Genomic DNA, 23,212 nt, shown 5'->3' on the forward strand with positions numbered 1-23,212 from the left:
AAAGTTACAACTGGTTTATTTTTTAAAATTCTTGTTTCCAGAGAGTCCAGAAGTCCTGTGCAGGTTTACCACATGGGAAAGTGAATCAAAACTCAGGCAATGGTTCACTTAACTTTAAAGATGCACAAGGGAAAAAAAAACAAAAAATAGGAAGATAAAACATAGCCACAATTTAAATGCAACAAAGCCCTGCGGTCTTAAAAATTCCATTGAAACAAATGCAACATCAAAGAAGTTTACAAAATTTATTCAGAATTCTATGGAAGCAGCTGCTATAATGTCAGATCACTAAAAGACAGAACAAAGCAACAGGAATGCTTTCCATAAGATGTGGCCCAGGCAGGATAGGGACTCTTGTTAGAAATTGGAAGCAAAAACCCTCCTGATACCTGAGCCGAGTGGCAATGCCAAGTTATCAAAGAATTGACTTTGCTGGGAAAGATGCCCATTGGTTGAAAAGATCAATGTTCCTGGCCAAGTTTGCCCATGGCATGTGGCGTTTTGACTCCGTTCCCCACCAGGCCCAGTAAAACTCTCCTTGCTTCAAACAAACTAATAAAAAAAAATGCACCAACGTAAGTCTTTGAATCAGCCTGAATCCGGTTCCCTGCAGGGCACAGATTGGTCGGCCACTCCTGAGCCTGCGTGAGAAGCAGAAAGTGCCCTCCGTGGAGAAAGGAGCTGCCCTTCCTTGTTCTCTGGCTGGCCTTTCTGGGCTCTCAGAAGAAGGGGGTTCTTAGAGCTGACCCCCCCCCCCCAGAATCTCCTGGGTGCCGGTGTCCTGAGCCGACACCCCTCCCCCCCCCAATGGTTCTTATTTTAACGGTTGCAGATGGGGATGGAGACAAGGGTTTTTTGCAGGAACGAACGCCTGCATGGCGGGGAGGGTGTGTGCGTGGCAGAAAACGTTCCCAGGATGGGCTCCATTTCGAGAACAGCAGGCGCAGACTGAGTTTTCTCCTCCGGAATCCTGTCTGGGGTTTTTTTTTTGTTTTAAATCTCCCGGTCCTTATTCTGCACTGGTCATGAACTGCTGATAAAAGGTGCTATAACATTTCCACACAACACTGCACTCCACGGCCTCTCTGGCTAGAACTCGGCGCAACCTGTGACTTTGTTGGCCATCATGGTATCGTTTCCCCCTCTCCCGGGGCTGTGTCACAAATGCAGAATCCCGCCGTCGTCTTCTCGGCTATTCTACCTCGTCACTGCCATTGAAATCAACACTCGTTCCACTCAAGTATGAGCAGAATTGTGCATCCCCCCCCCGTTCCACAGACACCCCCCCCCACACACACACACACTTGCCCCCAGGAGCACTTAAGGATCCTCCCTGCTTGTGGCTTAGCAGAGGAGTCGAGATGGTGTCTGCTGCCTCACTGGCCTCTTCCCATCACTCGTCCCCGGCGTCGCTACGCAGGATGCCAGCCAAACCAGGAAAACGGCTTCCTGCGCCCAGTTCCCCATATTGGTGTGAAGACCAGGGAGGTTTAGCATCCTATCGTATTCTTTTTATTTATCTATGTAAATTATTTTTACCCCACCTTTCTCCTTGGAAGGGCCCAAGGGGACTCCTTTGAGAAGCATGAGTGCAATCCCATAGAAGCATTTCTCACCCCCAAGAGCCCAGGGGCGCTGCCAGCTGATGATCTGGTGTGGGTTTTATAGTGGCACACTCTGTCCAGCTGGTCCGCTGGAAGCAGGCATGAGGTGGGAAGCCAGGAGTGGCCTTGCGGAGGAGATGGCCCGGTAGCATCAGCCAAGATAATGAGGGGGGGGGCTGCTGGTGGAGCAGGATTGGCCACCCCTTTTCCTCCTGGACGGCAGAAAGCACCCCTTCTTCTCTTGGGCTCAGGGCTGCAGGGGCACCAAGGGATGGAAGGGATGAGATCTGAGTCCCCGGGGTCCAGAAGGTCTCCTCAGAGCAAGGGGCCTTCCTTCCCTCTTGCCTTCCTCTGCCCAGAGCGTGGGTGCCCTCTGGTGCACCTAAAGGATCGGCTACAAAAAGACACACAGCCCCAGGAGAGTGAGCTGCTTCGGTCGGCCCCCAAGGCCTGTGGGAGGGGCAGGCAGCCTAGCCTGGAAGGCCGAGCCCCCCCCCCCCCGGGAGCAGGTCCTCCTGGCCATGCTTGGCCTTCAGGGGCAAGACCTGTGGGCCTGAAGCCATCATCCGACGGGCCACCCAAAAAACCACCATGGGCTGCCCCCTGCCCAGCTTCTGCTCAGGAAGGGGCTCCGCCCTTTCTTCAATGGGGCAGAAAATAATGGGGGCTCCTCAGTGGTCAAAATCTCGGTCATGGTCCATACTCCGCCTTAGAAAAAGGCCCACTTGCTCCCCTTTCTGTGCTCTCCTCCACCTTCCCGTTTATGCTGTGCTTTACCAACAGGGATTTGGATAAACAGAACGACACATAAATACATGAATTTCTCATTTTAAAACACCCCTTTCCCACTGATTTCCTTTGTTTAAAACAGGAACCGCTTTTTAAAAAGCCTCAAGGGCAGAGGAAACGGGCACCCTTAAGGGCCCACATGCTGCCCCCCAGCCCAGGACGGCGCCAACCCCCGCCAGCGGCGGAGGCTGGTCAGACGTCGGTGCTGATGCTGCGGCTGCGGGAGAACGCTTCGCGCATGGCCGAGAGCCGGTTGGGGTTGAGGGCTTGGAGGCCAGCCAAGCCAGCGGGGGCCTCCAGGTCCTCCTGGCTGATGGCCTTATAGTTGACCAGGTTGCCTCCGTTCCGGACCTCTTCGTCCTCCTCTTCCTCCTCCTCCTCCTCCTCTGGCTCTTGAAGGAAGAAGGAAGGCGGCTCATAGTGGGAGCAGCTGTGGCACAGAGTCCGGCCCTGCGAGGAGGCCTTCTTGTAGGGAGAAGAAGAGGACGAGGAGCGGTAGAGGGAGGGGCCGTTGGTCAGGGCCACGTTGCGGTTGCAGTGAAGGGGAGGGATGTGGGAGTCCGCCCCAAAGTCCGGCTCATCTCCATCCTCTTCGGATTCCTCCTTCTTGCAGCAGTAATACTGGAGGGAGACAGGGAAGCAGACAGTTACCGAGGAGGTCACCCACCCCCTGCCCCCCCCTCTGCCCCCTTTCGGCTGGGGCTCCCCTGACACTGCCCCACAAGGCGGAGGAGGAGGCTGACCCTCCACAGTGCCACGGCATGTCCATGCCTTGAAACCTGGCCAGCTCCTGGCACACGGGAAACCCGGCTCTCACAAATTCCAGGAGGACAAAGTGACTTCCTCCCCAAGTTCCGAGACAGCCCAGCAGCCCTTTCCTCCTTGCAGACCCCTGCGTCCCTTCCCTCTCCTCCAAGATGAGGTTGGGAGCCAGGAGCCAGGCGAAGAAAGGAGCCTGCGTTGGCCAGTCCAGCTCCAGCCAGCGTAGACGACTTCCACCAGATGTTGGGATGGCCGACGTCTCTCAAGACTGTCCTCCCCTCCTGCACACGGCTCACTTCCATGCAAGCTTTGCCATCTGCTTGAGGGATGCCTGATTGAGCCCGTTGCGCTGGCTATGTGGGCAGCCGATTGCATCCTGCCCCAACTAGATCAGCCGTAGTTTCCTGTCTCCTGCCGGCCTTGGCCAGTTGCTTCCTACAGGACTTCTACTCTCTCTCATGGGAAGCTGAAAGTCCTGCCCGGTTCCCTTTCCCCAACCTCCCTCGCCCCCCCCATCCAAACCCCTTCCTCAGAATACCTGAAGCCTACAATAGCAGAGGACAGCAATGATACACAGTAGGATGACGGTTGCTAATATTCCACCTGTGATGACCACAGTCCCGGCTGTCATCCGACCTCTTCTCCATTAACACCCTGGAAGACACAACCAAGGGACAGCAGTCAGAGGGGGGCATGCCGTGTTTCCACCTGGGCTGCCAGGTGAAGGCAGCCAACGCAGGGACACAACAGGGAAGCTGAATTTTAAGGCACACCCGCAAGGCAACATGTAACCTGGGAGGGCTGCCCCCCCTCCAAGATCCTTGCCTTGGCATGATTCCATCATGCTGTTAGGATTGAACCCCACCATCCTCTAGGATTTCAGAAGATTCTTGCACCCTGCAGGACAAATGGTGGTTTGTGGGTGCAGAACCTGTGCCTGCAGGGAATTTAGGCATCCAGTCCACCCCTGCACCTTGAAGTGGTATGGTCCCCAGGTGATTCTTCTGCATACATAATGGTCTTAAAGGTTCAACTCTAGTGAGGATTCCGCCATCTCCGCAGGGGTGGCTCGGGACGTGCCAAGATGTAACTGCCCCATGTCCATGAAGCCCAGAACAAATTGCTTTTACTTTAGAGTTGAAATTAACATTTGCAATATTCGAAACTGACTAGGATTTCAAATTCTGGAATTCAAAATTGTAACATTTTGTTTCAAAATTCTGGTGCTTTGGGTTCCGCTGGCTTTATTTTTTGATTGCTCTCACAGGTATGAAATCTTATTCTGCTTCGAGTATTGTGAAGATAGACATGTAAATATTATACCAACCGTCAAGTGCTATCAATCACTGCATCAATGCATATCCTCAAATACAGAGATGGGTGATTGTTTTGCTTCAGTTTTTTGATAACAATTTATCAAAATCTGCAAACCTTTTGATATTTGGAATGGAATGAGCTTGAGGTACTACAAACACAAATTGTTTCACTTTAATTCCAGAACTGAGGCCAACAGATTCACTTGCTGACTCAGGGGGCAACGTTTGCATGTTTAATGCCTAAAAGTCTAGCTTTGAATCCATGTGTTATCAGCAATGTCCACACTGATGCCTCTTCCTCTTTTATCAGTTATATGGTCAACAGGTCTGGCAGGAGAGCCTTCTCCATCCTTTGAGGAGCTGCACCAACTGAGTTTGGTCCATGCAGATGGAGAAGAGAATTTTGTTTCAGCTTGTTTTTGAAGGATTCATCAGTTCTTTGTATTTGTGGCAGGAAGAACTGGAGGTTTTTAAAAACACAAATGTGGAAGAAAGCAAACCTGAGAAATACTGCTCCATGTCAGTCATCAGAAACAGATGGGTCGGAATTCCTGCAACCCACCCTCCAAAGGCTTCAGATCATGCACTCCAAGTATTATATGTTTAGTAAACATTCGGACAAACTAATGTGAGCACAGCCTATCCGGAGCATGAAAACCAGGAAGAGGCGAAGCAGGATCTGCTCTTAAGCAGGCCGCTTCTGTACGAACTGAAAAGAAACCCGCAGAGCAGCTGCTGGAGTCCTCTCTGCCAAAGCCGGTCATGCAGCCCCATGGCTCCCGTTTGCTGCCCGTTCAGGAGCCAACTTTTCATCTAGACTTTGGCCTGGCACTTCCTTGCATTTTTCTCTGACACCCATAGATCACCACGTTTCTGCCTGCGTTTGGTGTCTTCCAACCCTGTTTCAGCTGCAAAAATGAAGGATTCAACCAACTGACCCACAGACTCCCCGCCCCCCACAACTCTATTATTGCCTTCAAATGGGTCCCAGGCACCCTTGTCTCCTCGTAACTCCATGGCAGAGCCAAATGACAAACGCAGCCCAACATTGAGGGTTCCTTCCTTTGAATGGTAGAATAATGGACCCACCTGGATGAGGCCATGGCTGGCTCCCCGAGGGCGAACCCTCCTTTCTTGACTGAGAATGGTTTTCATCCCCTCCAAAGGCGGAACCTAAGGAAGCGAGTCCATGACTGCCATCCAGAGTGAAGGCCTCTGGAGTGCTTTTGCAATAGACGGGGCCCCTAAGCAGTGGCACCCTTGTGTTTTGCTGCTCTGGATCAGAAGGGCTACACTGAAGGAGGAATCGGGGCCATCTGCACAGATCCCTCCTGAGTCCTGACGCCACCCACAGCTTGGCTTCTGCCAGGCTGCCACAGGGCACACCTGCGACGCACCAGACTTTTTCTTGGCTTTGCCTCTGAACCACCTGGACCGGCCAAAGAGAGCCGGCTGGCTGGCTGGCACAGGCCCACTAAGCAGGGGAAGAAAGCAGCTCTCCTGCAGGAACGTCATCTTGCAAGCCAGGCTGGCGTAACAGGGAGCCCCTTGAGAGGGACACGGCCCCCCCTGCTGTCTCTCTGGACCAGGACGTCGACACAGCTGGGCAATGTAAGGAGTCAAAGCCCTCTCGGGTGGAGGCTGAGCGTGCCTTGAGTTCCCAGCCCCTTCCTTATTTCATGGCATGGGCCTTATAGTCCCACTGAGGCTTGTGCTGGCATTTGGGCTTCAAGTACAGACGTGAATCGGTTCGTGCACAGCTGCTCCCTCCCTGGTGCCATCAAAGCCCTCCTAGGGATCTACAGATGTGGAAACAGTGGGGTTTCAGAACAGTAAGTGGCAGGCAAACTGTGGCTCTCGAAAGCCAGCTTGGGGACTTTAAACAGCGGGCTGCAGGGCCCTTTGGGGGAAATGAAACAGCTGCCAAGTCAGCATTTCAGGGACCCTCCTCCCCCCCCCCCCCCGTGAAAGATGCCCCAGAGTTTGAAGGTACCAGCCTGGCATAAACCCTTCAGCTCCCTTCCTCCCCCTCCTCTCCAGCCCTGGATATTTTCTGCACCCAAGTGGGGCTCCTCTGGCCCCACAGCCAGTGCCTTTCTAACCATCACCACCACCACCGGCTCCTCTTAGGGGAGACACAAACGGATCCGAAGCTGCCTTTGCTCCTGCGTGGATTTGGGCAGCATCTGACAAGACTGGACTGGGGAGGAGATGAGCGGCTCCTCCTGATTCCTTATAGAAACCAGCTTTTTTGGGGGGGGGGGACTGTTGCTTGCCCCAACCTCTGACGCTTTGCCTTGCAAAACCAAAGGGGACAGACCTGCCAGGTTTTTTAAAGCCAGAACTGTCATTCCTTACTCTTTTTCTGATTAACTGCTATCCCTCTGGCAATTGGGAATAGACCATCTCCCCTTTTCTTATAAAACATGATGCCAGACAAAGCAAAGGAAGAGCCTGACCCCTCTGCCTGACGCACCTAAAGTCTTCTAAGAGGAACTGAAGTTGGAAATTGTGTGTGTGTGTGGGGGGGGTGGTAAATGAGAGAGAGCGAGAGAGAGAGAGAGATGGGGAAGGCTTTGCTAACATATTTATTGCATTAAATATATATACCTAGAAGCCTGAAACTCTCCAGGGCCCAAAGAGGGGGGGGGGGGGAGAAAGAAGGAGAGAAAAAAAAATTAAGAATACAAAACATTCAGCATATGGAGGCCCCAAAGCAGAACAGTTCCTGTCTAGACTTCTTTGGAAAAAAAACACACCAAAACCGTGTGCGCGCACGGACGGGGACACACACACACACACACACACACACACACACACACACACACACACACACGCACACAAAATTTCAGATGTTGCTGGCTTCTAGAATCATTGTGTTTTCACCATCAGTATCCAGGTGGGGTTGCTGAGGGTCTCGCCAAACATTCTCCCTCCCCCAGCCCCCCCCCCAATGAGTGGCACCTGTTCTCAGAAAAGGGGTGGGGGCGTGAGGAGGCCAGAGGCAAAGGCAGGAACGGCTGGCTGGCTCCCTGGCCACCTCGGGAGCAGGGTGTGCAAGCCTTCAAGGCCTGGCTGTCCCCAGGGAGGGCGTCTCTTTGGAACAGTGTGCGTACGGGGGGGGGGCGAAATCCTCTTGGTGGAGAGGCATTCCTGGTTTCTGATGATTTGGGGTTCCTGGCTGTCTACTTTCGGGGTACACTCCTGCACCCGGCCACCAGGAGGGCTGCTCTACCCATTTGGATGCCTGATCCGCAGGGCTCCATCTTTTAGCCACCAGGTGCTGAAGCGCAAGTGTGTAGAAGAGCAGCCTTGAGGATGGACCGGACCCCAGAAGGGAGCAGCCTTTGGGAAGCCCACCGGCTGCAGGAGAGGAGGGCAGAAGGCCCCCCCCTTCCACCCCAGCGCTCCCCAACTCTGGCTGGCATTCAAGGGCTTGGAACCCATCATCTTTGTGTGTGTGTGTGTGTGTGTGTGTGTGTGTGTGTGTGTGTGTGTGTGTGTGTGTGTGTGTGTGTGTGTGTGTGTGTGTGTGTGTGTGTGTGTGTGTGTGTGTGTGTGAGAGAGAGAGAGAGAGAGAGAGAGAGAGAGAGAGAGAACACATGACAAAGGGCAAGATTAAGTGTATTGAAGCTGTTGGATGCTCATGAGGGGAACGCTACCAGCACACAAGAGCTGTTGGCCGCCTGACACAGGCACTAAAAGTTGATGAATTCCAGCCCCTGCTGTGCACTTGTCTAAAAAAACGAGACCCCGCCCTGGCAGACAAGGACAGGCAGACTGTAGTGTGTGTGTGTGTGTGTGTGTGTGTGTGTGTTTGTGTGTCTGTGTGTGTGTGTGCAGTGGGGGGGGGGAGAAAGAAGTGTCCAGATTTATAGCACAAGAAGCCGAAATGCTCCATCCAGTTTCTCACCAGGAGGGTCCATTGCTCCTTCCATTACCCCTGCTGGCACCCTGGCCCAACAAAGCGCTCTTTCCCCAGAAGCCGTGCGCTGTGGGGTGGATGGGGTGGGGGTGTCATTTCCCCCGTGGCCTGACTCTGGCTCTTCCCATCTACGTAGAGGCAGTCCAGTCCCTCCTGGCTCCTTGGACAAGCCTTCTCACAACACGGTGCCCCCCCCTCCTTCCCAACCCCTTCGTTCCCAAACGCTACCCGGATGGGGCTCCTGCCCGCTGGGCACCTCACGCCTCTGGCTGCCCCTCACACCCAGTGCCCTGGGTCCCATTCTGCCCTTGCTCAGGCCTGGAGGCTTTCCCCCCCGTTTCCCTCCCCCCCCCCCAGCACCACCTCCCCTCATCAGGACAGCATGGTGGAAACAGTGATGAGGTTGCTCGCCAACCCACTCCCACCGTCCATGCAAAGTGCCAAATCCCCAGGGAAAGTCGATTCTGGTGATAAAAACCAAGTTTTTCAGGGGCCCGTGAAAGTTTTGCTCCCGCAAGGCTGTCCGTCTCTGCTTTGCGTCTCTCCAAGTGGTGGGCCTTTCAAAGGGAGCGTCAGCTGCTGCCCCCCCTCCCCAGGAGCCTGCCCTCTTCCCAGGTTCAGGGAGCTTCTGCAGTGAGATGCCCTTCCTCACCTGAAGGAGCCCGTGGGACTGGCCAGGAGGGGGGGGAGGATGCCTCCCCCACCTCCGCTTTGTCCCTGACTCTGCAGAATCTGGCACAAAGCCCCTGTTTGCTGAGCCTTCTGAAACCCGACCCTTCTCAGTTTCCAAAATCAGAAGCGACGGGTTTATTATTCAAGGTGACAAGAGTGGGAAATGGCTCTGTTTCTTGGACAAAACCTCTTTGGAAACCAAGGGTCGGCAAGAGAATCTAAGGGTGGCCCTCTGCTTTCCCCCCCCCCCAGCCCCCCTCCCAGGCTCCCCTGCCTGCTTCTCCTCCAGGGCCACGGATGGACCCTGGCGGTAAGCAGGTGGCTGAAGCCGCCCTTGGCAAACCGACCTCTAGAGACAGAACAGCCCTCCCCTCACCTCCTTTACCTGGCAAAACACCAAGGAACACCAGAGAAAGCGGCGAAAATGTAATTCGTGCAAATTACAGCGTTTGCTATTTTTTGTTGGGATGTGTTTGCCCTTTTTTTTTTTTAAAGGCTGTGTCCAGACGAGCATGGTTTCTATCTACTTATTTTGATTCTAGACCAAGGCTAATCCATCTGGAAAGGTCACGCCAGCCATCTCCTCTCTGCTTGGGAAGATAAACCAGAGACTCGTTTGCTGGTGCTGGACTTCCTGGCAACCAAAGGGCTTCTCTGACGAGCAAAGAAGCCGTGATGAATGTTTTATGAGTGCCTCGCTTGCTCTCTCTCTCTCTCTCTCTCTCTCTCTCTCTCTCTCTCTCTCAATCTCTTCCCCCCCAACCCCCCCCATTCTCTCCTTTCCTCCCTCTGGATGAAGGCCAGCTTCCTTTATCAGCCAGAGGCATGGAAGAAGCTGCCAGTCCAGAAGACAGTCCCTTGATGGAACCGTCCCCTTCTGTTTGACTTCTGTTTGACTTGTCCACTGTTTAAATGTAAATACCATTTGGGAGATATCTCAGCTAACAACTGGGAAGTAGAAATAAATAAATAAATAAATAAATAAATAAATAAATAAATAAATGAATGAATGAATGAATGAATGAATGAATGAATGAATGAATGAATGACACAGTTCGATTTCTCTTTGCTGCAGCATTTTTCCTGCTGTTCTAGATGTGTCCTGTTGGCAACCACGTCAATGCCCCATTTCTTTGTGATCTGAATCTATGTATGCAACATCTTTAAAGAGGTCTCAGATTCAACTCGGGCCAGGGATTCCTGTCACGGCAAATGAGAAAAATCAGCCTCAAGTCCCCATGGAGACATGAGACTCCCCCTGGGCGGGTCGCTCTCTCCAACTGCCTACAGCTGTCTACCCCGCAGGGTTATTGTGGCAGGGATGAGAACAGCCTTTTGCCCCCCCCATGAGTTTACTGCAGGAAAACCAGGCTCGTTACCCCTGCTGGCACCCAACAAACAAATAAGAAACCCTTTCTGCGCAGCGCCAACCTCTGGCCATCACGGCTGGAGCAGAAAGCCCGTGGGCTAATGTGGTCTGACTGACTTGCCACTGGCCTGGGGAGATCCTCGACATGCGCTGCCTTCTCCTCATGGTGGGAGAGGGGAAATATCTAGAAGTAACAAAGAAACAACAGCAGTAGCAACAGCAAACTACCCACACTCCCCCCAGGCAATAGGTGCCCTTTGAAATCCCATTCTCTCTCTCTCTCTCTCTCCTAAGAGAACAAAAGGACTCTTATCAGAACAGACAAAGGTCAGTGTTTCCAAGGGGTGGGGAGAAGTCTCTTGAGGCCCCAGCCTTTCATACACTTGCCTGGAAAGCTGCCACACTGGCTTCAGAAGAGATGCTGCGGAAAGAGGAGAGAAAACTGGAGGAAGAAACAGCAATAATTTCACATGAGTGGCAGAAGACAGAAATAACCTGAAATGAAGGCTGATTTATGATGAAGGAAAAAAAGTGCTAAAGCAGGGTTACACCTGAACTTTAAAATACAAATCATGACCACAAAAGAATAATGTCCCTTTAATGTTAACATGAAGGAACTGAAATAGTGAGAGGCTTTGTCTACCTGGGTTCAGTCATCACTCCAAAGGGAGGAAGCAGCCAAGAAATCAAAAGATGGCAGAAACTTGGAAGGGCAGCCCATGAAGGAACCAGAAAAGATCATCCAGCATAAGGATGATTCACTAGAGACCAAGGCCAAGATCATCTGCACTAAGGTGCTCCCATTTACTATGCAGGGATATCAAGAGTGAAGAAAGATGATGGGAGGGAGGGAAGATCTACTTATCTGAAATGTGAGGTTGGGGGTCCTGGACTGTGGCAGACCAGAGAATCAGGATTGTGTGCGGTGGGGTGGGGGACTAAGGCGGAGGATCACTGTGGCCACACCACCACCACGACCACGACCACGACCACGACCACGACCACCACCACCACCACCACCACCATGCTGCAGCTTAAAGGTGTTTCAGAAAGGTGTGAGAGTCAAACGCCTCAACTTCCACCATGGCTGACATTTCTCTGGACAAACTCCAAACAGGAGCTTTCAGCTAAAAGCTACCTCTCCACCCGTGACCCTTTCGGAAAGATGACACTCAAGGGCACCTGAAGCCAATCCTGGCACTAAGCAGACCTGCCAACAATATACTGAGGGGGCCTCTGGTGGCACAGGAGTGGGGGGGGCTTTCTCCCCACCCCTCCCAGTTCACCCTGCCCAGGCAAACAGATGTTGGACGGAGGGCAAACAGCTCCAGCGTTGGGGCAGCCCTGGTGGCGACTCCTCCTCTTTTTGAAAGCAAGAACCACGCTCAGCCCCAAAGGAAAGGAAAAGTTCCCTCGAGGAATGGAATCTGTCCAATGTTGAGAGACTGCCCCACAGTCAAGAGCGGAGAGGAAGCCTCGCTGCCAGAGATTCCGAGGAAACAGCAAAAACCAGCCAAGAACCAGGAAAACACGTTGGCACCAAGGGCCTCCTTTGCCTCTGGCCTCCTCCTCCTCCTCCTCCTCCGTAACCTTACCCAGTCAATGAGGAGGCAGCGCCCGGATGCTCTGGGACCGGTGCAGGGCAGGTTTCCAATGGCCGAGGGCTTCTCCTCCTTGTTGCCTACGATCGATTGCGGAGCTGTTCACCTGGGCAGCTCTTGCAGACCTAGGCCCCAAATGTGGCCCCATGAGCAGGGGGTGGGGGTGGGGGTGGGGGTGGGGTCAAGGAAATGCTCTGTTTGAGGGCCCGAGGGTGGTCAAGGCTTCCTGCTTACAGGAGGAGGAAGGAGGTGGTTGGGGGACGGACAGTGCCAGCTGCAAACTCATGAGATGCCCCGGGGGAGCCCAAGGAGGATTTGGACCCAGTGGCTTGTGCTTAGCATCAAGCGCCCCAAGGTCTGTCCTGGTGTCCGTGGGCTCTTGACTTGACCTGCCATACACTTTTTGGGTTGGCCAAACCCCAAATGGATGTGTGCACCTTTGGAGGAACCCCTCCAGACGACGCTCCGGGAACCTGTTTAATATTCCCCTAAAGCCACCTATCTAGTCCCAGGCCTTGCCAGCTCTAAAGAGTTCCACAAGGTAATTCGGCCGTTCCCTCCCTCCTCTCGCGGAGGGAGCTCCGTCCTGCCAGGCAGGTGCAATCCAGGCCGCTTCAGGGGCAAGAGCAGAGTCTGCAGGACCTGGGCTCCATTGACTGTATTTGGCAAAGGACTGGATACTGCCTTCCCATTGCCACGAAGGAGGGAGATCCTTCCACTCGAACAAGATTTAAGGACATCCGATCAGGCTGAGAATTCTTCAGTCTTTCACTGCTGAGGACGAATCTAGCTGCCTAGCAACAGAAAGCGAACCGCACTTCCTCCCTAATGCTCAGTAAAAGGATGAAGGGAGGGCTAATGCCTCGCTCCCCTTCTTCTCTCCCAACATGGCAGCCTTTCCATGGGTTACTCAAGGCCCTCCAAAATGTGCATGTTTGAGAGGTAGATGTGTGTGTGTGTGTGTGTGTGTGTGTGTGTGTGTGCGTGCGTGCGTGCGTGTGGCCTCTGCAGCAAGAGATAGCTATTATTACTGTCTTGGTTTTAATGATTATTTTGGCACCACAGGGTTTATTACTGTTGTTCACACTGCTCTGAATGCTCAGATGTAATCAGTTTATACATATCTGTAAGTAAACAAAGAATGGTTTTGGCCGGCCGGCAGGCTGCCGGTCTTGAAGCGCATCGGTTCCGTCAGAGAAGCGCATCAAGTACTGCCTGTGACCAAGAGATGGCGCTGTTCCACCTTGACTCAAGTTCGGCATCCGGAAAGGTGAAGTCGGGGGAGGGGGGCTTTCTGGACCCCCCCCCCACTTAAGACTGTTTCTGCTGCAGTTCCCCAATGACCCCTTGCCTTGACCCCAAGGCCTTAAGGGTGGGGAAAGGGAGCGCGCATGTGTGTGTCGGAGTGGATTGCCCATCATTCTCCTGGCCTTTGAGGCTAGAACCCAGTCCCCAGCAAGGAAGACCCCTGGCCTCTCTTTGCCAAAAATATATCCAGTGAATTTTTAGCGCCTTAAATTCCAACCCCGAGCTCTCTCTCTCTCTCTCTCTCTCTCTCTCTCTCTCTCACACACACACACACACACACACACACACACACACACACACACACACACACACACACACACACAACCCTAGGCAATCCAAACGCTCAGCTATTGCATAAGTATCAGGGAATTATTTCCATATAACAAGCACTAATCCACAACACGCATAAGCCGCCTGCTCTCTTTAAATACAGATAGGCTTGCTTGTGGGGAGGGGGGAACGGTGGAGGGTTGCTATATTTTCACCTCACACACATACACAAAGTGACATTTAATCACTTCTAGAATTAATATTAAAATCAGCTCAGACTTCAGCATAGACAAGAGCCAAAGAAAAAGTGACGTTTCCACTCTTGCTGGCTGTTGATGAGAAGCCACTGCAATTTCTGGAAAAGGACATTTCCACCCCTGTTTCTTGGGTTAATCCCATTTGACAGAGTTTTTAGTGCCTCCTTCTGCCTGGAAATCACCCCCACAGAATGCAAAGCAGAGGAGGTAGAAACAAAAAAAGCCTTTAAAAGGAACATTCAACCCTCTGCCCAAAGAAGGTGGAAAATACAGGTTTAATGCAACTTAATGATAATATGCCACCATGCCTGCTGTTCCTCTTTCTCTAAGCAGTGCGCACACAGGCACCCCACCCCCCCAGAAGGGAAATATTCCAGCTGCCTGCCAGGCCTGGGCACAATGCAATCTGCAGGAGAAGGGGCCCAGAGCACATGAAACCTTAATTAGTCAAGCAAACCTAACTAAGAGAGAGCTGCAAAAGGAACAGGGAGAGTGGAGCTGGGTAGCTGGCACAAAAGAGCGACAGGGTTGGGTGTTGAGGGGGGTGGACAAGAAAGGCCCATTTGGTGCGTTCAAGGGAAGTGTAAAACTAAGCCCCAAAGAGATTTGTTTCCACCTGGAACTTGGCCATTGGCGCTCTCCCGAGGGATCGGGTGACAGGTCCAACCCAGGGCACAGCTAAAAGGCATGGCCTCCCTTTGTAGAAACATGCATGTCAAGGCAGTGACTAGTTGTGAAAAAGCAACGGGCCATTGATCTCAGGGTCTAAGCGACTCATTGTAAAAGTTGGGAAAAGAGGGCTGGAAATCCACCTGGGTGGCCGGTGTGGATCTCATTTCAGGAGAGCCCGAGCGGCTTGTCCAGAAAGCCACAGAAGGGCCACCCGCTTTGTCTCCCAAAGGGACCAGCTGGGGACCCTCTGGGACCACCTCTGGTCAACCCTTCTCCCTCTAGGGAAAAGCCCCCAAAACCACCACCCTCCCTCAAAAAAATGACAGTTCATCAGGTTGAATCTGTCTGCAAACAGAAGACAGATTCGGCTTGATGAACTTCAAAACAGTGATCTTGTTTTAAAACGCAACGTCTTCCGAAGTGCAGGCTGGCTCTTCCCCCAGGAGGCAGAGTGGGGAATCCAGGTCCCGGCCTCTGGCTCTGCCACCAGGCATTCCAACCCACTGAGCTCTCCAGCCAGTCTCGATACAGGCGGCGATGCCATACAGGGCACTTTGTTTTTCATCTTTTTCCTAATGAGCACCTCCACCCACCCACCGAACCAGTATTTCCCCAAGACTCTTCAACAAAATGTGACGGGACAACTGACAGATATGAATGACAGACAAATGCATTAGTGAAAAGCCTTGTGGCGCAAGGGGTTAAACTCCAGTACTGCTGTCAAACTCTGTTCCTCCGGTCACAGCCTGGGCTTGATCCTGACGGGCTCAGGTAGCTGGCTCATGGTTGACTCAACCTCCTGCCCTTCCAAGGTCAGTAAAATGAGTACCCAGCTGGGTGTGGGTGGTGGTGGTGGTGGTGGTGGTGGTGGGGGAACAGGACAGCCCTGAAAGTGCCCTAGCCCTCTGAGGTGGCATATACATTGAAAGAACACCGTATGTAGGGAAAGAGACAGCCCACAGAACCCCCTCCTGCAAAGATGCCTTGCCATCATCTAGCCAAGTGCCTTACGTGAGAAAATCTGAATAGCTAACCATAGACAAAGAGAAAAGGCCCTTTTGGATCCCCAGTGGCTGCTTACGTAAGATCTGGCCCCTTCCAGAGTATGTGACTCTATGTCCTGGGGGGGGGGGAAGGCCTTTGTCCAGCAAAGCAGCCCCTGCAGATAAAAGCTGTACGAAAAGAAAAGCATCAAGGAAGCAGACATGATTGACCGTCACCGGACCTTTTCTCTTAATCTGAATGGAGACACACAAAAGCCACTTTAATAAAACAGAACAAAAATTAAAAAGGCCTTCCAGGGATCCACTAAGGCAGAGAACCCAAGCCAGCCCGTGATCTGGGAGTCAAGGCCTGGCACTTCATGGGCTGAATCCAAGAGAGGGAGAGGCTTCGGCTCCAGCCTCTGCTCCTGCTTTGCCCAGAAAGCCCTTCCTTTCAAGTTGTCCATAGTTGTCACACCATGGGCTGAGAGCCATCCCACTGCTTAGCTTACTCACAACTTGAGTAGCCCCCCTTGAATTAATGGAACCTAATGCTACCATTTCTGGCTATGGAGCCAGAGGCTGGGAGTTTGATGCCCCACTGGGCCTCCTGGAGGAAAGCCAGCCTGGGTGGCCTTGGGCAAGCGGCACCCCCCACCCCCTCCCCAGAAGAAGGGAAGGGAAAAACACCCTGAGTATTCTCTACCTGGAAAACCCTGGAAAGGATTGCCATAAGCCAGAATAGACTTGATGGGACACTCTTGTTACTGTTGTGGTTGTTGTTTTAGTCCAAACAGCCTTGCAAGGTAGATCACTGCCATTACAAATACTCTTTTTATACATTAATCTTAATTCCCAGACCACTCTTTACTTTTTGAGCCACTCAGATCTCATAGTTCCCAAGAGTTCCACAGGCACGATCTCTTACTCACTCCAGCCTTTGAGATGATTGGGGTGAAACTCAAAAATAAAAAAAAAGAAGAAGCCCCTTCTCCCAGTTTCTCCAAGTCAGAGCGGTTGCAGTAGGAACCAGCAGCCTGATCTAGCTGTCCCTGGAAGAAGCTAGCTTGTCATCAATAAGTGCCAACAGAATTTAATCCCCAGCAGTTAAGAGGATGTTCAGAAAATGTGTCAGCTTTGTCGTGGGTGATTTAGTGAGCCATGCAAACAATTGCGTCTCTATTTCTCCGCCAGAATTAGCCTCCTGTCTCAAGAACACTGCCCTGATTCCAGGCTCCAAACTCCAGGCACAAGGACCTCCCAGCGTTGGGAGAAAGATTCCATCTGGTTTGTCCAAGTCCTCCTTGGACTCAGAGAAAATGCGTCCAGACAGCACCATCCGTTACGGGCGGTTGGAAGCAATCTGGTTCTGGGAAAGTAAAGGGGGGGAAGCGTGCCAGCGAGACAGGGAAGGCTGCCTGGCACCGGCTCTGGAGAAGGCCATTCCAGAAGCCAAGGAGGCAGAAAGGTCTCTGTCTGCTAGAGGAGAGGAGAGGAGGGAGGGAGAGAGGGAGGGAGGGAGGGAGGAAAGGCAGCTCTTTCCCTTGAAACTGCCCCAAGGGTGAGCGGAGCAGGAGATGCAGCAAAATAAGAGTCATTTCCTAGAACTATTAGATTAGGTCCAAGAGAAACCAGAGGGAGATGCTCCTCTGGATGAGTGGGGAGCAATGGGGTGGTTGATGAGTCCTCCCCCCCCCCCCCGCTCCAGCCTGGAAGAAAGTTGCAACCTTGTGAACAGCAGGCCGCAACAGGGGAGGAAATAAAGCAAGAAGGCACCAGGGGAGAGAGAGCCAGTTCTGACCCAGCCTGGTTGTGACCTTGGGGCCGGGGGGGGGGGTTCCACTTCTTTCCCAGAGGAACTGAAAAGGAGGTACAGTCCCAGGGAAGCCATTATAGAATAAGGAAGAAACTGGACTGTTATTGACCCTCTTTCTCCCCCCCCCCGCATTACTGCTGCTTCACCCTCTTGATCCCTTTTTGTTCCTGCGCTTTGCACTTCGTGGCTGCAGCATTGCTGATGCGCCCCCCCACCCAAAAAAGTGTTCCCATTATGGGGGGGGGAGGGTTGGCCAGGGAAGTCTCTGCCTCAGGCAAGCAGGCTGGTTGGCAAGGCAGGGGTGGCAGCAGCGGCTACGGAAATATCAGATCTTGACAAGTTCCTTTCAAAACAAAATTAGTTACAGTAAATCATTTCAAGGCCAAGAAAATGGTTACTTGTTTAACATGGTTATTGTTACAGTTGCAGTTCTCGGGAAGTAACACTTTGCTTCTTTGTTTATGAAAAAACAAAATCCACCAAACCGGAGGGTCACTCCCTGCCCCCTTCCCACCCACCCCCACCCCTGAAAGACAACACAAGTGGACTGGACCCGACAGCAGGCAGAGACGCTCTCGGTTGGCAGTGACCCCAGGCTGGCAGTGAAACTGGATGGTAATTGAATGGTTTACAAGCAATGTTAGGACATCACTTTACTTTGCCATAATTGAACCTGGCTTGTTGCTTGAAGTCATAGAAAACGGTGAGTCATTTATGCTTCCTGACAACAACAGCATCCACATCTAGCTAGTTCTTTTCCGTTCTTTTAAATTGGGAGTGCATGTGGGGTTAGTACTTCGATACAGCCTCCCGCTCTCTGGGCTTGGCTGCAGTCCTCATAGTACAGTAGTATTTGGGATTCCTGGGAGGCCAGAAAACAGACTTTCAGACTAATTAGGTATTGTTGTGAGCTGTCCCTCTTGCCATGCGGCGGACAGAGGTGTGTGTGTGTGTGTGTGTGGGGGGGAAGACTTTGCCTTAAATGTGCCATTGAGAGCCATCAGTTTTACAGAAGATTTGCCCCTGTTAAAGGTAATAACTGCTTTGTTGAACTGGCGACACTATAAATTTCCCTGGGGCTGAGAAATGAAACCCTTGGTTGTTTCTTTGGCTCCTTTTCTCAAGCCAGCCCCGACTCTCCCGCCCGGGCCTCCCCAGGGCGTTGGCAGCTCCTCTTTTGCACCTGCCCAGCTGATGCACCCAAGGGGTGACTCTCTTCTTATGTCCTCCTGCCCTTTTAGTCTGTGCGATGTGTGAAGTGGATGCACACAGGTACACATTCAACTCGGCTGCTAGGGAGTCCTCTTGGAGGGGCTGTCCCACTGGGAGGGCCACTCTCCGGAAAAAAAAAAAGAAAGTCCTTTGCACAGTCCAGGAAAGCTCGGTTTTCTTTCATCCGTGCCAGGACAGACGGCCACCACTCTCTCTTAAGAGCGGCTTCCTTGTATTGTAAGGATCAAATGCAGGTGAAGCAAAGCACATGGATTCCAATATTGAAATAAATAAATTAATTTCCTCGTGACCTTGAATTTGGCGAAGGGGGTGCACAGGTCAACGTGAGGCCCATTTACTGCAAAGCTGGGTCACAAGTGCAGGAGAGACATACCCACATTCATCACACTTAGGTGTTCTCTAACCCCCAAAGCCCTCTTAAACCTAAGGATGATCATGGACCTACGCTGAGAGGGCTGGAACGCTCCAGTTACCCTGTGGGAGGAAGAGGCCTTGATCTTGCTCAGCCCAGCGCGCCTGGCGCTCCCTCCTGAGGTCTTTGCACTTGTCAGATGGGACGCTTATCAACCAACATCAGAAAGAGAGGAAGCCTTGGAGAATATTCAGATTATTACAGCAGAACCTCCCGGGAACAACACCTGTCAGAGGCACAGAAGAATCTCATCCAGCCTATTTCAGAAAGTACGGCTGGGCATGACAGGAAATGGACAGATCAAACCTAGCGCAAGGGCAAGCTGAAAAGGGTGGCGTCCAGGCAGGCTGGCCGGCCGGCCGGCCGCTGCGGACAGAAGCCAGAGTCTTGCTGAAATCTCTACAAAAGTGCCCTGTCAAGTCAATGCTGACCTCTGGCAACCCTTCCCGGGGTCTCCTAGGTAGAGAGAGTGCCCAGAACTGTTTTCGAGATGCCTGGGCCCTGTCCAGCTTGGCAGCAGGGGGGGCATGGTTGGAATCCAGGTAACATCTGCCCACCTGGCAAGGCTGACCTTTTCTCCTGTGAACAATAGCAATGCCATCACGGGGGGGGGGGCTTGGGTTCTGTCATCCCTTGGTGGTGCCCTCCAGCCCTTTTGCGATGTGGGATGGACACCTGCCATCTCTCCTTGGTTGCTTCCCAAAGAGACCAGTTTGAGGCAAACTGGGTTCCACTGATGAACAACACGTACCGGAAACCTGACTGTCCAAGGCTGCCTTGTGCTGGGCCTGTACACAGAGTGTCAGGCGCCACAAAGGCCATGCTTTGCCACGCCTTTCGGGCCTCTCCTGCAAGAGAGGTTCAGCACACCTCTAGGCTCCTCTCTGCTTTAGAAAAGAAACCAACAGCTCCCACCCTTTCCACAGTGCACCTCAGCTTCTGGACCACCTTCAAGGGCAGCCCCACATGGAGAGCATTGCAACAGTTTATCCTTGAGATTACCAGCACGAGACCCAGAGTGTTTCGGGACTTCCCATCAAGATTGGGGTGAAGGTGTGCAATCTGCCTAAGTCGGGGAAAGGCAGACCTGGCCGCGGCAGAGATCTGATTCTCCATTGAGAAGGTTGGGTACAGAAGCACATCCAGATCGCTAACCTGAGCCTTCAGGGGGCATGTGACCTCCATCTCGACCAGGTGACACAGCCTCCTAGTTGATCAGAGTTCCACCCCTGGGGCCAGGCAGCACTCCAGGGTCCCCACGGCTGGCTTCCACTGCTGAGTTGGGAAGGAGAGGCCGAGCTGCGTGTCATCAGCATATGGACTCAACTGAATAGCCAGCATCCACAGGTGCAGCCCATTCTCCCTGGTCTGTATTAAAAGAGCCCTCAAAATGCTCTCTCTGGAAGCGGGCTTTCCTTGTGAAAGAAGTGCCACCACGGCAGCTCTAAACACCCCAGTGCCTTCTTTCTCAACCTGCCAGATGGTGGGGTTAGCCAAGGCTGCGTGAGTTTTTGCTGTAAAGCTCTCGCCTAGCGTCAGACTGCCGAGTGTGAAGAATCTGAAACCCTATGACCTTCACCCACTCGCCTGGCAGGAGATGTCTTTCTGCCTGGCTTCTGCTGGTCTCTCCTACCAGAAGGGGCAGCTCAAGGCCTGGAATAGGGGTGGAGGACACCCCACCCCAAAGTCTCAGGGAGAGACCACAAGCCAGCCTCCATCACCCCTACGGGCAGCTAGCTACTCAGTCCGGGAATCAGAAGCAGAGACTGGCAAGCTGGCACATCCCAAATTAGAGCCATAATTAGCAACGTTGGCACACAGAGGACAGAAGCTTAGATCTCTGGTTGCTGAGCCAGAGGCTGGGAGTTCGAATCCCCGCTCTGTGCCTCCTTGACAGGGGCTGGACTTGAGGATCCCTAGTGTCCCCTTTTCCACCTGTGCAGTTCAAAGGTTATTGCTGTTTAGCGCATTTCACCCACCCCATCCCTTCTAGGGTGTGTGTGGCCACAGGGGTGCCACACCACGGTGCCACTGCTGCTAGGGTTCCCTCTCCCTTCATGGTAGGGCTGGGAATGGATGGGGGGGGGCGGTGTAGCCACCACAAGCTCTTTTCTTTCATCAAAAGCATAACCTCTCACTCTCTTTTCTTGGCTGGGAGGGAGGGCAGAATGCCATGGCTGAACAATACTGGTGTGTGTGTGGGGGGGAGCACTTTGCCTCTTGCTTCAGACAGTGAAGAACACCCCCACTACCTACGCACATGCACACACACAAATGAACAACACTGGAAAGTGTTGCCATTTATTTTCGCCATCGTCTCCGGTGGGCAGCCCCTAAATTCTGACACCTTGGATCAAAGCCCGTTTCTCTAGCAGTCGCCCCACTTGTCCCACTCCATAGCTGCCCCCCCCCTCCGGCGTCCGTATGGCGTCTGTTCCGGAGAGTAGCCTGCTCTGGGTTCCATCCCACCAGGCCACCTGGGCGTCCGGGAGAGATTTCAAGGCTAAGCTAGGGACTCAGAAAGAAAAGGCCCGGAAGCAGCCGCCTTCTCTGCAGCCACACTCGGGGGTGGTGGTGGGGGTGGCCCATCCAGGAAGGCTCCCCGCGCCCGGCCTTCTCCCCCGTTGCTGCAAGGCGCAAGGGCTCAGGACGGCCCCAATCCGTAGCTTCAGCAATAGCGAGGCGCGCAAATAAAGAGGGAGAGTGGTGGATGATGGTGGATCTCCGGGGAAGGCTTTTGCTGAAACAGCCGCCCTCCTTTAAAAAGAGAAACCCCGCGTTTCAACCCGGCCCCAGAGTGGAAGCCCAGGGCACAGCTACCCACAGGTATGCTGCCTTTGGGACTGGAGGCTCTACGCAGCGGCCAGGACTCTTTTCTCCGGGAGAACCGCTTGCCTTCCCTCAGCCCGTTAAAGGGACCCGACCCGAGGCCGATCATTTCTTTCGGGGGCGCGCCCCTATCCGCCGGAGGGCTTCCGAGGACCGGCCCTGAATGTCCTCCCCGCGCGGCTCCAAGTTCGGGGAGGGCGGACAGCTTTCCCCGACCCGACCCGCGGCTGTTGCTCCCTCACTCCCTCCCTTCTTCGGCGCCCGCTTCGGCCCCCAAGGTTCGCCTCCCCAGGGACCGGCCAGGGCTCCGGCGGCGCTTGGGAAGGGTCGGGCGCTCCTCCACTCCGGGGAGTCTTGGGTACGGGGTGGGGGCTCGGGGAGGAGCCCTCCGCCGCACCAGACCAGAGCTCTATCGAGCCTCCACGGCCAGAGGCAGACTACCTGGCTGCTGCCCCGTTTCCCTCCCTTTAAGCGCCGAAGAGAGCAAAGGCGGTTTAGGGGATCAGACCCTTCCGGAGCCCACCTTCCGCTCTGCTGAATGTGTGTGTGTGTTTGTGTGTGTGTGCGCGCGCGGTGGGGCGGGGGGAGGGAAAAGAGGCAACTGCAGAGGTAAAGGGGACCGCGCTCAGCCCCGCGTCCTGCCGGCGCCTGCCTTACCTTGCAAGCCGGGAAGGGTCTCTGGGCTGCGCAGCGCTCCTCCTTCGCCCTCCCGCCGGCCTCCTCCCGGGGGCGGGCAGGGCAGGCTCTTCGCCTCCACGCCTCCGTCCGGCGGGCGGGCAGCGAGCGTCCGGGGCCTGAGCGACCCTTGGCCGGGCGAGGCGGCGGCGGCGGCGGCGGCGGCGGAGGCTGCGCGCTCTCCCCGGCGGCCAGGTGCGCGCCCGGCGCCGCCTCCCGCCCGTCACCAGCCCGAGCCCGGCCGGCCGCCCGCCAGCATCGCCCCTGTCCTCCCGCCTCCGGCCGGGCCGGCAGCCGAGCGAGACCGACCGCCGCCGCCTCCGTCCTTCTCGGCCGCCGCGGGAGTCAGCGGGCGGGCAAGGCGGCTGTTGCTGGAGAGGCTTCGCGACGCAGCAGCAGCGGCGGCGGCTTCTGCGGGGGTTGCGGGAGCGCGCCAGCTGCAGGCGCGTGCTCGCTCGCCCAGAGCCGGCGAGAGGGGCCGAGGCGCGTGCGCGCCGACCTGGTGGGAAGCTGATCCTCAGCCCCCCGCCCGCCCGCCCGCCCGCCCGCCCGCAAAGGGGGCGGGGGCTGTTCCGCCCCTTCTCGGGCTCTAGAGGTGGGATTATGCCGGGGGAGGGGGCCAGGAGCTTCTCTCCCGTCGCCTCCGAGCCTCCCGACCCACCCACCCCCGGAACGGAACACCTGCCGAAAGCCAGGGCCCGTCTCTCCGCCCCCACCCC

At 54.2% G+C, this 23,212-nt stretch overlaps 1 protein-coding gene across 1 annotated transcript; it reads right to left on the reverse strand.

The window, feature by feature from the left end:
- Window positions 1-23,006, reverse strand: FAM163B (family with sequence similarity 163 member B). Its single transcript, XM_020812256.3, has 3 exons — window positions 22,476-23,006; window positions 3,694-3,809; window positions 1-3,014 (listed from the first exon to the last, which is right to left on the reverse strand). Exons 2-3 carry the CDS (start codon window positions 3,784-3,786, stop codon window positions 2,586-2,588), a joined length of 522 nt encoding a protein of 173 aa, XP_020667915.3. The 5' UTR covers window positions 3,787-3,809; window positions 22,476-23,006; the 3' UTR covers window positions 1-2,585.
- Between the last annotated feature and the right edge of the window lie 206 nt (window positions 23,007-23,212).

This window comes from Pogona vitticeps, chromosome ZW-PAR, assembly GCF_051106095.1.
Source record: "Pogona vitticeps strain Pit_001003342236 chromosome ZW-PAR, PviZW2.1, whole genome shotgun sequence".
In the NCBI taxonomy this organism is placed as follows: Eukaryota; Metazoa; Chordata; class Lepidosauria; order Squamata; family Agamidae; genus Pogona; species Pogona vitticeps.